General features: G+C 40.3%; 1 protein-coding gene across 1 annotated transcript in view; it reads right to left on the reverse strand.

Moving 5' to 3' along the window:
• ARHGAP28 (Rho GTPase activating protein 28) overlaps positions 1-9,159 on the reverse strand; it is a 72,328-nt gene extending 63,169 nt beyond the window's left edge. Inside the window, exon 1 of the mRNA XM_051612187.1 lies at positions 8,961-9,159. Coding sequence (XP_051468147.1) covers positions 8,961-9,091 — 131 coding nt within the window. The 5' untranslated portion in view covers positions 9,092-9,159. The remainder of the gene's footprint in view (positions 1-8,960) is intronic.
• Positions 9,160-14,374: the final 5,215 nt, after the last annotated feature.

A 14,374-nucleotide genomic window follows, 5' to 3' on the forward strand; every position in this document is an offset into this window, starting at 1 on the left:
TTATAAAAAAATTTCAGTTGTTAAAAAAAGCCCTGAGCGCTGCAGTCCATTACAGATGAAATGTCTCTTGACCACACAAAACAGCTGTGGAGTCAGTGTCCCTCCTGAAAATCTGTGGTGGTCCTGTATGTCGTAAAAGGCTTTTCAAGAATTAATATAGTGGGTTCCTTTGTTTTTAATTGCCACTCTTCGTCAGAGGTAACAGATGGCTTGAAGAAATGCACTTGAAAAAGATTCCAGTTATTTTTGACTTGTGGGCTAAGTAATTCTAATATTTACCATATATTCTGTGAATTACCAGTGCCACAAGGGTAGCCTTAAGCCTCATACGCCACCTATGGTCTTGTGCATATTCTACATCCATGTAAATAAGAATAAATTAGTATTTCCAAAAACTTTGCATTACCAGTAGTGTTATACTTAGCTTCTCATGGTTTAATTACTTTTGTTAATTGAAAGAGAGAAGTAGGGAAGAAAGCAAGCAAGAGACGTATTTCCAGGGATTGCAGCAGATCGCTGGGGATTATGGGGAGACTAAAGACTGCCACAGATTTAAAAGACCCCTCTCCTATGCTTGGCCAGCTGTCCCTGCTTCCTTCTGCCCACCCTCTTCTCCAAAAGTGAGCACTTTCTATGTAAAATCCTACTTCAGCCTGAGTACAAAGGCTTCCCTTGTTTCTGCTCATCAGGATAAGCTTGCTGTTTCCTTTCACTTCCTTGCACATACATGATCTGGGCACCATCTGGCCCAGAAATGGCCAAGGACAGTCAAGCCTGCAAAACATCTTCAGAGAATGCCCTAGGTTTTCCTTCTTCATGTCTCACTTGTAACTACGGCAAGGATTTTGTATTCATCTCTGACACATCCAGACAAATATTTAGAACTTAAATTTTCAAAATATTTGACTAATAGAGGGAAGTATTGCAGAAGGAAGTCAGGCCTAGTCACCATTATGTTTTAATTATCCAAGACTTCATTCTGATGTCTTATTCTGCACGAATCCTATTAAACAGGAAGTCAGCCTGAGCTGAGACAAGTGACAACATAATCAGATCATGCCCTGTAAGCAAAGTTATATACAAAAAAGCCCTGTATTCTGATGGCCTTATCCCATTTCCACTGAATTCAGAGGTAAAACTTCCATTACTACACCTAAATATGCATTAACTCAGTCCATATGTATAAATAGGGCTCATACCACACTTGATGTTCCACTGCAGGACCTATTATTGACCTTTTGTTAGACTAGAATAGAAATAATAGCATTTCATGTCAGACTGAATGCTAGAACTATCCAATTATTGTGTTCATACTAATGTTAACCTTAAATAGGATCTGACATTCTCACTTTCAGGCTTCCTCTTAACCACTAGCTATGATTATCACTGGGACAGAAAATAATCCGAGAAGTTACTTTGTTCTGAGCTTTTGTTCTGAGGAGGCTTTCCATCATCTTATCTAGGGTTTGCAGGGACTAACCCAAAGTCTAGGTAGCTGCAGATTCTCTGACATCTGCAGGGTCTTAGTTAGTGGGGAACCTACTACTCAATGAATCAAATTCAGGCCTAGTATAAATTTGTTATTCCCTGTCCAAATCTGTCCTTTGGGAAGCTAGTATTTTTCTGATCAGCTGTAGTAAAATATGAGGACTTAGAGCTTCTTCCATCTGTGGTAGCAAACTGTAAGAGTGACCTGATATCTGATGCCCTTAAGTTTAACCTACAGATGTTTAAAACACAGTTCCCCAACTTGCCTCTTCCTTTACTTTTCTTTCAGCTGGTAAATGATGTCAACCTAATATAGGTTTTCAATAGATACTTCCCTCTGTCTCTCTGCATTGTAAGGTCCTTTTACTCTTCACAAAGAGACATACAGTCATTATTTTGCTCATAACATACCCAGAACAACTTCTACAGAAAAAAAAAATATTTTCAAAAGATCATATAGTCCCCAGGTAGAAATAAAATAATGACAATACTTAGTAGCAGAGACTTCTGTCTTTTGTTCAGCATTCTTCTGTCTAAATATCCAGCACAGGTCCATCTTAAACTGGAGCATTTCACACATCTGAAAATGCCATAGGCTTTCAGTAGCCAAGTATTACACATACCATCCCAAATAAGAAAACATAATGGTCTTCCACCAAACAAGCTGATAATAGGATCCCTGCTCCAGTGTTTGTTTCACTTTTCTCAGAGACCTGATGCTCCATCAGTGTCTGGGAAGTTAACAGATAGTCAGGGAAGACATGAATTTCAGAGACAAGGGATCCCTCACAAAGCATCAGTCTTTCCCTTGCATTAATTTAAAGAGATGCTAACTTTGGAGTTCTGCTGACCTCTGCTAAAACGGTTCTTCAGGATAATAGGGACACCTTTTCAAACAACCTGTCTTTTAAACCATTTCAGCTTTTGACTTAAAAATCACTCTTTAAATGCCATTCCAAAACCCACTGCCACATGTGTCTGGCAGAACTCAAGGGTCAACTGTAAACATCCCCACTACACAAAGTCCTTTGGGAGATGGTTCTTCTCTCACTCCAACTCCTTTTACAGAATCACAGAATCCTCATGGTTGGAAAGGACCTCGGAGATCACCCAAGTCCAACCATCAACAACAAACCCCACATCCTTGGGCACTAGAGCATGCCCTGAAGTGCCACATCTACACGTTTCTTGAATAACTCCAGGGATGGTGACTCAGCCACCTCCCTGAACATTTCATTTTCATACAAAGAGTAGAATCAGGTCGTATAGCTGTGAAGGTGGTCCTCCTCCTGTCCTCCTTTGCTCCCCTCTTCCTCCCATCCCCTTCAGAGTCCCTGACACATACAATAGAACTTGGAAGATCATGATGGGGGCTCTTTCCACTGAGAGAGAAAACGAGAGACAGGCAAAGGGTCCAGAATCCTAGATAGGATGTCTGGCTTCATTCACCAGCTTGGAATGTGACTCTGGTTATACTCTTCTCCTGGATTCCCTCCTATGCTTTTTTTTTTTTTTTTAATGCACCCACCACAGTGGTGCCGGGCTGTACTGAACACAGTCCCACCCCAATGGTGGATGTGCTGCCTGCCATCCTTGCTCCACCTCACTGCCTGGCCAGCTGGAGCAAAGCACTGCAGTGGGCTAAATGGCTGCTAGTACTGTGGTTAGCCAAAATCCAGGATGTTAACTTGATTGTTTGCTGTGGATACTCTACACTATTTCAGGATGTGATTCTATATTTGTCCAGTGCTAACCAGATGCTTTTCAGATACTGTCCCAGCTAGGACTTTCACTAGTGTTCCATAGTCATGTCTTGCAGTTCCCATCACTGCACATTTTCCACACATTTACACTGAATTTATTTTGATCTCCTGTGCAAAAATAACACTTTACAGTTCTTGATTCCTGGCTGTTTGTTATGCCAGTGCTGTCAGTGTGCCAGATGCAATCTGAAGGTGTCTGTGCAGGGTACACAAGGCTCTCAGGTTCTAGCTTTTTTTTTTTTTTTTTTTTTTTTTTGTGGGCAGCTCCAACCCTCTTGTAATCAGAGATAAGTGACTTAGTTAAAAATGAATGGGGCAGCTGGCTAAATGCTCAACGAAGCAAAATGATCAAAGGGACAGTGCCAGATGTTTTCCATCAGCTCTGCATATGGAGGTACCAGGGAGAGCAGTAGGAGCACCAAACTAAAAAGAAACCAGAGAAGCCAACTCTAGTTTCAACCATAACATGAGGAACTGGCTATAAATACTACATTCCTCTGTGAAGCTCCCAGAGGACATTCTGTAGGTATTTCTAAAACCTACAGGAAAAGCATGTCTACTGTTGTCTGGCTTTGTTATACGCATCCTCCCAGTAAATGTTTTATAAAGGATTATCATTCTTAGCATCTGTAAAAAATGTATATTTAAAATAATGTTTTTAGAAAGCTACTAGAAATTATAAAAAATATATATTCTCCTCAAAACATACTTTTTTGCCCAGCTTGTGCCAGTGCAGTCTTTTCCCAGACTACTGTTTTGTGGGGTTTTCTTTTATGACTTTTAGTACGTTTAAAAATTTTAATTTAACAGGGTTTGAGTCCAAGTTGCTGCAAGAGGTCCAAGTAATTTCAAGATTTATTGTGGAAAAGGAGCCAGCTTTTTATTTTTGTCTTCTGTGGAAGTTTATGGCAGAGTGAGATAAACATCAAAAATAGTTAAGGTTGTTTATCCTGCATCACTTAGAAGACATTCTTGACATCACTTGTACACAACTGAGCAGGGTAGCTGCTCAATCAGCAGTTGACAGAAATTAAACCCAGATCACCCAGCCTCAGGCCATACAGTCTTTACTTCAGTGTGATAAAATCTGCTTCTGTTGGGATAAAAACAAGCCATGGTGTATAAGAGCTCCTCTTCCAATTTTATTTTTTTTCCCCCCAGTTATTATTTCAGGGCACTTTATCTCACCATGACATATCTCTGTAGTATCTTGAGGTTTGCAAGAGGGGATGAATATTGCAAAAGGATCTGTTGCCATGCTTGTCCTGTGTAATGGCTTTACTATTGGCCCCAAATCTGCACATTTTAGACTTGGAGAGCAGGGATCCTGGAAGCTACCAGCAGGTAATTCAAGGCAACATAGAAACTTCAGGATTTTTCTCCTGTTCTTTTTTGACTCTGCAGTGTAATGATTCCTGCCTGAAAGTCACTCCCTGACAGCAGTAGGAGGGAGATATGCTCTACATGGAAGAGATTGGAATGACATTTCCCTGGAAAAAATGGAAGTGCCAAACTTGCCCTTGGCAAGGGAAGAGGCAAAGAAGGGGTCTTGGTGTTGTGGTTCAGTGGTTCTGAAATTATGTAATATGCCACTAGATATGGCAGTATATATGCTGCTATTTGTATGAGTATTGATTATAAAGATGTTTATTTTACATATGAAAAGCTTGGTGTACCTTTTTAAAGCTGCTCTAAACCCATTCTGCAGGAACAAATCCTGTGACCATGCTTTTTCTTTCCTCTGATTTTCAACTGATGCACATACAAGCATAAGTCACTCATTGGGGTGAAAATATCCTGTGATTTGCAGTGCAGGATGAGTCCTTTGCTGGTAGATAGCAACAAATGGGCTGAGGAGCTCACTAGCTCTCATATTTGAGTCAAGGAAAGCTTGAGCATGACTCACTTAGGAATGCTTTGTACTCCCCTAATTGCATAATTACTTCAGAGAGCTCACTGGCCATTTGGCATAGAGGTCATGCCTGTTTCCTCTGAGCACAGGAATAACTCCTCCTAGCTTCTCCTAGCAGGATAAATAGGAGATGTGAGGAAGCTGTGTGGCCATGGCCCCACTTTTCCTCTATATAATCTAGGAATGACAATTGTACACAACTACAAAGTCCTTCATTCTCTGAAGCAAGGATGGAAAAGTTGACCATTACTTAACATAAATCCCTTTCATCTTTCATAACGCCATTTCACCTTTGCATTAAGACAGCATCTGCATTTAAAGGGATGGTACTGTGATATTCTGCAGCGTTTGATACTGCTACTTGTGACATCTGAGTTGTAATAAATAGGATTTAAAAAAAGTGAAGTGGATGCCACAAGCACAGGAACATTCCTCAATACACTGATATGCCCTAGAAATAGTCTAACTGCCAAGCAAAGAAAACAGATATCTCTCCAAAGCCTTCTTCTCAAAAGCAATAAATAAAAAGGATATGAATGGTATAAATGCTATCAAAAATTGCAATCGTGCAAAGCAGATGACAAGCAAAGTGAAGGAACCTGAATGCCACATGAGAAAAATGGACAATGAACTTGCTAGTTGCATTAATGGAATTAAAGGAAGATTTGACTGGAGAATTCTTTTGGACCTCTAGCAAACTCTACAGTGTAGTTTTCAGGGCTCACCCCATGTATTGAACTGGTAGAGGAAGCAAGTCTGCAAGAGGGAACAAAAGGAGAGAGACAGAAATGAATTATATAGATAGCTGAGGAGGAGATATTTAAGTATAGTTGTTTTTAGGCCCTGTGATGCTCTCTTGTTCTGAAGAATGTCTGGAATTTGTGGTCTTTCTCCTTAACCTTTTTATTAACATAATTCAACAGTTAATTTAGAAGCTAGAATTCTTCTTTACAGATTGGTGACTGCATCACTATGTAGTCAAACTTCCATCCTACTTTCCCCTTCATTACACCTATGGATTTATTATTCTTCTTTGCACAGTGATGCATCTTCTATTCAAAGCAGATAATTAACATCTTCTCCTGTCCCTCTTACAGCACACCAGCTAATACCCTCTAACATATAATGGGGTATATACACTCTCCTCCCACTGGGCTTATGAATGAAAATACTTGTGGCTGCTATACTCGATGCTGATGCTAACGCTGCCAGGGAAGGTTTTAGGGGTGCAGACAGAATGCGTGCCTGATGGGCCCTTCAGGAGGTGTAGACGGATGTGAATCTAAGTGCTCTGATGCATTAATTTAGGAGTGTAAAATTTGGTGACCATGGGTTCCTCAGCTGTGTACTTGGATTCACAAGAGTGCTTAAGATGACTAATTTGTTTAGAGGTTCATGATGGCTGCTTAAATCTTTCCTTTTTTTTTTTTTTAATTATTTTTTTTTATCAGTGTTTTTTTAAATAGTGGGAAGCAAAGCAGTTTCATGCCCACTGAGGCTGCATTAGCTTCCCCTTTGTGTGAGAAACCTCTGCTTATAAGGTTCCCAAAGCGAAAGTGTTTGCACGAGAAAACATAGCTGGGAGATACATCCAAGCCTGGCTCTGGTGAGTGGAGCTGTTTTGTTAATATAAAGAGAGCTGAACTCAAAAGCAAGAGAAAAGCTTGGGAGAGAGAAAGAACATGAAAGATGATGCTTCCTAAGCTGAGAGGGTCAGCAGTTTATCAAATTAAGTGCTGATACCCAAGACTGCTTCTGTTCTCACAGATAGATATATGAGGTATGATCTTCCTTAGAGCTACATCTAACTAAACCCAACCAAATTCAGAGGGAAGTCAGGCTCTGGGTCCCAACTGCTTTTGTTATCAAACAAAAAATAGACAACACCTCTGTTCATTGCATGATTTTTCACAGCATCCTCCTGGAGAGGCAAGGAATTACTATGCCATAGTGTGGTTGGCTATCCTAGGGATCAAGGAACACCAGACATAGTCTACAGTAAAGCTTCTTGCATTAGGATGGTGGCAGGGGAAACTCTACAGAAAATGCAGTCCAGAAAGAGCTCTCAGTAGATGAAGTAGGGATTAAGCCAGAGCCTATTTTACCATTTGCTAAAACACTCAGTGCATTTGCCTTCATGGATTCTGCATTCCAGAGGGCTGCATGCTGGGTTAATAAAATCCCTCTCTTGAACAGGCTTTGGAAACTCAGACGGTCACTGACTGCCCATATGACAGAATTTGGCTTTTGCTACTAGACAGCTGCAGGAAGCTGAGGACAAGAAAGGGGATACATCCAAAACCTTATGGATACATAGACATATAGAGAGCCACATGGCTTTGTCTCATGGTAGGAGCTTCCAAAATATGTTCCTCATCAAAATACCAGGATCCTCTTTTATTATTTTCTTTTTTTTCAAGAACTGCAGTTTGCACTTCTGCTTTTCTTAGGTGATAGACATGTGATTGAAAACCTCATACACCCTGAGCTTTACTTCCAAGAGCACTTTAAAGCAATTAGCACACCTACAAGAAAACCAGCAAAACATCACATTTCCGTTGCTCAAAGACTCAAAGGGAGACTCAGTTTAGCATTCTTCAATGGGAAAGAAATGACACGCTCCCCAGTAAACCAATGCCAAACCACTGCTCTCTGTTTTGAGTAGCAAATGCCTTTCTTACTGCATCTAAAAGCCCAGACTGTGTTTCTTTTCTTAACATGAAACTGTATATTTTGGTACTGCTCTCAAACAACAGTTTAAACAGAACAAAGGAGTTATCTTTATGAGGCAGGCAGGGAAATACACAAAGAACAGGAAGATGCAGCTAACCTAAATAATGACATTGAAAACAAAATAGCTCTGGGGCTATAAATAAACAAAATGAAGTAAATATCATTATTTTTATTGAGAGAGGACACAGACTTAATTCCTGGGGATAAAGACATCTACTGCTTCCTCAGACTTTAGTTCTATTTTTTTTTTTTTTTCAGTCAGACCACAGAATAACATTTCCTACTTTCTTCAAATTTTTGCAGTATGAACTTTCATACCACTTCTTTTGGAGAAAATTGCAAAATCCAGGCACGTATGTTTAGGAGAAAGGTCAGATTTTTCTAAAACAATAAAACTGCCCCAACTGCTCTTTTTGAACTCTGCAAATGCATGCGTTCTCACAGGGCAGGGAAGTAAACATACACACGACTGCATTAATTAAGACAATACTTAGTTTTCTGCAACCTCTGCAGGAATTCTGCAAGGAATTTTCTTACTTAGACTAAGTCTTTAACGATGTAATCTCCCGTTGTGTACATGTGGGTGTGCAAAGCAGCCGCTGCAATTGCACGGAAAGCCAAGGACTGGTCCTGATCTGGTGGGTGAATGGGAAAGGAATTAAATAATCCTCTAAACCGAAGCCAGAATCAACTTTCTGAGCGCCAGACTCAGCCACTCCAGCCGTCTCACTTTCGTAATACAGCCCTCAACGACCTGAGCCTGATTCACGTGCATTTTTTTAATTATTTTTTTATTTTTTTTCCCTGGGGTTTGTCTTGTTGAGTATCTTTGGCAGGAAACTGGCGTGATCTGTTGACTTACAAGATTTAAAATAAGCACTCGCCTTTCCCCCTCCCCGTCCTGACCAGCAGCGCTGGGCTGAATCACTTCCCCGGTGGAGGCAAGAAACATGCTGGAGCAGCGAGCTCGCCAAGTGGCCGAGGGATCGGGAAGCACTCTCAGGCTGACACACAGTCAGCAAAAACCCAGCGAAATGGGATGGTCCCCATCCCTCAGGCTTTACCTGCTGGTGGGCGAATGGCTGGGAGGGATGTCCTGCACAAAGCTCTGCTCCATGCCTGGGATCCTGGCCGGGCTGTGGGGATGGTAAGCTGTCAGGACCACGCTGCCAGAGTCCTTCATCTCCATGGTCATAGGCACATGTCGGCCCTGCTGTCGGTGACAAAGGCCCCGACGGGAGGGCGAGGGGTCCTTGTCACCAGCGCATGGCCCGGCTCCGGAGCAGCCTCCCTGCACCAGTTGCTGTCAGGAGAGCTGTGTAAGTGAGACACGGCTCCTCTCCCTGTCAGGAAAGCTGAATTAGCATATATTCAAAAACACCGCCCACAAAACAACCCACGGGGAAGTTACTACGTTCCTAGGAAACTAGAAACCTGAGATCATCCTGCATGGCACCGAGTGACCGCCAGGAAAACTTCTTGCTTGCTTTTTCTTTCCTTTCAAATGCCCATTTCTTAATTTTGCTCCTGCTCCTGAAATAGGCTCAGCTAAGTAACATTTTTTTACTGGTTAAGCAGCAGGTTAAGCAGAGAGGACTACTCAAACACAAAACATGGTTTGGCAGAGCAGGGAGTGACAATTAAGATGTTAACAAGAAAGATTCAGAAAGCAAGTGGCCTCTGCTCCGTTTAAAATATCAAGGAGCAAGAACCTTGATTTCCTACATGCCGAATCATTTCAGTGGAAGGGAACTGCACTTGCTTTCTTCTGAAAACAGAGGTTAAAGTTTCATTTTTGTCTGAGAGGGCTGTGCACATAATTAGAAGGACACTGGGAAATGAGTGAATAATTTTTACAATACAGTGTGTTTACTTGGAGTAATCCCACAAAAAAAAAACCACCAGCCTGAGTCACTTGATTTTTTTCATGCTTGTGCTTGATCTTTCTATGATAATTAAATGTGTTTGCTCAAAAGGAAATCAGCAAGCAGAAATGTTGGGTTCCAATTCTGGAATAACACCAAGGGAAAACTCTGTAGACAAAATGAGAAAACTTACATTGTCCTTTAATTTTCTCTTCAACTTCTTCAGTGTTTGGAGTTTTTTTGAAAATAAATGTTCTGATAAATGCTTGTTCCTGAAAACTATTGTCCTGCCTATGGAATAATGGGAAGGATGTTCCCTGATTCTACTCCCCTGCTGCTTTTCAGCCATAGGTCTCTGAGCATCTTGTGAGCACACGGGTGAAGCACCAGCCTCTGCACGTCTTTGCCCCAGATGCTGCCAGTGTCCTCAGCACAAGTACTGTGCAAAATGCCCGTCAAGCTCCTCTTTTGCAGAGGTGCTCTCCCTGGCACTGCTATAGGGCTGCCTGAATTACACGGGTTTTGAAGGGCACAAAAATTACTCATCTCGTATCAACCTTTCCCCTGAGCTCTGCATCCTGCCTGGAGGGGCAGGACCGTTTCACTCAAGTATGTTGCTGCAACTCATGTAGGCAGTGCCCAAGTTAATTTTAAATTAGCCAGCATAGGACATTGATAACAGTACACTTGGCAGCACTTCTTGCCAGACTCACCCAGGAAGCATAAATATTTGAACATGCAGAATCTCTAGGCTTGCTTTTGCTACGCTGTTAACATGTCTTGGATTAAATATTTTAAATCCAGTTTGCACTGGATAAAATAATGGTTCCTTCCATGGCAGTGAGGAGGCCCTCTGGGAGCCACCTTGCAGCCAGGTACATATGTTAGAAATGAAGGTGTAGGTTCAAAGATAACTCTGGAAGCATGGCCTACTGCCCGTGGCTTAAAGACTGCATCCCACAGTGCCACCAGTGAAGACTGGGGTGAATGCAATAAGCAGTGAAGACCTCATTGTGCTCTGTGGTTACTGGGGTATTCAGAAGAGTGAAAAAAGTCTGAAAAACTAGAATAGATGCTATAATGGATCACATATCTCCACTCTGGAGCACCGATTGAATGCCAGGTTGATGCCTGGCTGCTGGTTGACCAGGGATGCTACTACCAATGTATTTTTTCCCCTTCATACCCTGGCCTTACATTCCCCTTCCTGAACCAGAAGGTGGGTACCCCACTTCTCTTATGATGGGAAGTAAAATATAAATATAAATTTGCATTTAGTACAAGTGTAAATTAATCAGCCAAAATACAGTTACCAAACTAAGAGCAAAACCAAATTGTACATATAAACTATAAAATATCTACTGACACCCCTTAAGGATATTCTCCAGAGTTTATTTCGAGAAACTAAACATCTGAAGTACCATACATAGTAGAAAGCACCAAACACTATCAGCAATGTAGGAGATCAGGCTGCAGACAAAAGTATTGGCCATAACTCCAAGGAAGTCTATTTTTCTCCCCTTCCTAGCATCAGAGACCTAGGCTTTCTCCAGTGTCATCTGACAACAGAATGGTGGTTGTGTGCTTTAGGCTATGTGTAGATAAAGACCATAGGAGAAAAACCGAGTATTTTTAGTATTATTTTTATTTTCTCTCTTCCAATAATAAAACAAAACAAACAAACAAACAAAAAACCCAACCCAACCAAAAAGTAACAACCCAAACACCAATATGATTTAGAAAATAAAATGTTTAGCCTCTCAATAATAAAATGTATATAAAGAAAAGAGGCCCACACTTATTAAATGGGATTTTCTCTCTAAGAAAAATAAACATAGAAGATTTTATTTGAAGATCTATAAAGTACTAGTGCATAAACTGGAGGCCTGTATGGAAATGGCAGATTGTTGGCACAAGTACAAAAAGATAGTTTGAAAATTAACCAGCCGAAATGCATATATCAAACTGTGAGCTAAAAATGTTTATATGTGTACTGACTCTTGGGGTTAGACAGCTGCATATTATTGAAAACTGAAAAGGATGCTAAATCAAATAGAGATACACATCAGCCATTAAAACAAAAAGTTTTAACTGGACTAGTGGTACAGCCATAAGAAGAGTGTAAAAGCCAACATGGGCCAGATTCCTCCTTCAGTTCTATCTGTGCAATTCCATTATCTACATGAGAATTTACTCTCCTGGCTTCTAAAGAAACAATAAGGAAATATTTTAATCCAATACCCTTGTGTTTCTACAAGATCTCCTTCAATACTAGATCATGGTGTACTCACAACTATGACAGTTCAGTTTTTTCAAGTAGTTGATAGCTCCATAGACCTTTCAAATACTCTGGAAATGCCTGTTTGGTGAGAAATAATATTGTGAGAATGTTCTTAGTGGCAACCACTAAAGACAAGTTACAGCAGAGAGGAATCTGTGGGGTGTCTGTAGCCAGTGAACCCATGAACCCTTGTGTTTGGTAGGGAAAGACCCTGTGCTCTCAAATTTTACATTGTGCTTGTGCCGAGGGGAGTTCTTTGCACATTCATAAATTTGGCAAATGAGGTGTGTATATATGGATCAGTGGGCCCAGACTCTGAGAACAAGGAGTGAAAAGCTTTCTTAAGGTATTGTTTCAGAAACATAAGTCAGTGGCAATATAGCTGTATGATGCTCTTCTGCTGAAGATCTGTGACAGCCATATACAAGAAGCATAAACACACAAAAATCCACTGGTTAAAGCTTACCGAGATAAAAAAGAAGTGGTTGCTGTTGCTAATAAGATTTATGTATTTACATAATATTAATCAGTAGTTATTGTGGCAGTAACATGATGGGCAACCCTTGTGTAGCAAATTTAATACCTGTTTCTTGGAAAGGAACTAATAATATTTTCATATAGATTTTAAACAGCCTTTTCTGGTTAAGTCCAGGGAGGGCTGTCACTGAGAGGAATGGGATTTGTCAGCTAGGGGTTCCTGTCTCAAGATGGCAGGGGCATGCACCATTATATAATAGGAGTAGACACACAGAGCCCTGGAAAATGCAAAATTCCCCTTTCAGCTACAAATCACATAAAAATTTCTGAGTATTGAATTTCTTTGCTTGCTTCCAGCTTAAATTAGTCAGGACAAAGTTGGACAGAAGTTGCAAAACTTTGAAGTTAATTTTGGATGAGTTTAAAGTGAACTTGGATTAGATTAAGTTTTAAAAGGAAGCTGTGTAAAACACAGCATTTTCCACTGATTAAATGAAAGGAAATGGAGTGGAGCAATACATAGAAAAAATGTTGTCTTAACACTGTGCCTAAATTTCCTCATCCTCTTGTCTGGGCAGTAGTACGCAGTAAATTTTATGTCTATATATGTGAGAGAAACCAAAGCCAGAATCACTGTATTACTCTATGCTTTTGGAAAAGAGAAAAAAAAACAACAACCCAGAATTAAAAAAAAAAAAAGTAAAAAGGGGCCATCTCTTGTCTCTAATTTAACATTTGGATAGAATGATGCTTGAGGGTTGGGGGACAGAAAGACTTACCACATCAAATAATCAGTGTGGGCCAAAAGCACCTAGGGGCTTTAAAAACAAGTGGTGCCACAAAGCTGAATAAAAGTCAAGGGTAGTGGTGTGTGAACTTTCTGCTGCTCAGTACCAGTATGTTCTGTGAAAAAATGCTCTGAGAAGGATCTGACTCTTGTATCAGGAAAATTTTCACTGTGGCTTGAGGTCTGTTTCCTTTAAAAGAATTTTAAGCATCATGAAGGATATTTTCTAATGCTTGATTTAGCCTCTGTGCTTTCTATTCCTATGATGCTGCAAGGTTTACAGTCTTTGGGTTTTTTTCACTATAAAGGTGAGGTGTTTGTGTGCCTCTGTGTGGACAGCTGGGAATGTGAGCAAATGAGTGGAATTCGTTGGTAACATCAAAATACACCCACTGCTTTTACAGCATTGAAAAAATCAGAAGCCCCCCAGAAATCAAAATTAGAGTAAAATCTTTGTTATTATGCTTTCTTTGTATTTTCAAACTGAGATTAAAAACAACATTGAGAAAGCTGTTGCTTGCCCTTTACAAACAGGTTAAGTAACAAGGCTATTTAGGCAAAGAGAATAGAAATCAGGTATTGTGGCAATTGGTGGCTTTAAATTAGAGTATGCAACAAAACATTAATCTGTGTTATATATAACATCACATATTTTAGTCCCAGGCCCAACTTAAATATACATCATACTTTAGTGAACTTTAACATGGTCATTTTTTTATTGAATGATTTATTGTGGATTCTTTTATCTTAAAAAAAGACACAACAGCAGAGAAAAAAAATTCTTTAGACAGCTTTGAGTGGCTGCTTGCTTAGTAAGGACTGTAATTTATTTTCTAGGAGTTCAAAAGTTGTTTCTTCTTAGCCCCAGATTAGACTACCCATATATTATTCCCATGTTAATTATGTACAGAAAAGGAAACTTCCTTAATCTGTCTGCCACAATAGGGCTTTCTGGAGGTTTACTTTAAATAAGCTCATATTCAAGTAAAAGCTCATATCCTTTCATTCATCCATTAGGTTCATGCTCCTTCATGACATGTTGATCTAACCACTTCAACTGGGACAGCT

The sequence above is a fragment of the Apus apus genome, chromosome 2 (genome assembly GCF_020740795.1).
Source record: "Apus apus isolate bApuApu2 chromosome 2, bApuApu2.pri.cur, whole genome shotgun sequence".
NCBI lineage: Eukaryota > Metazoa > Chordata > Aves > Apodiformes > Apodidae > Apus > Apus apus.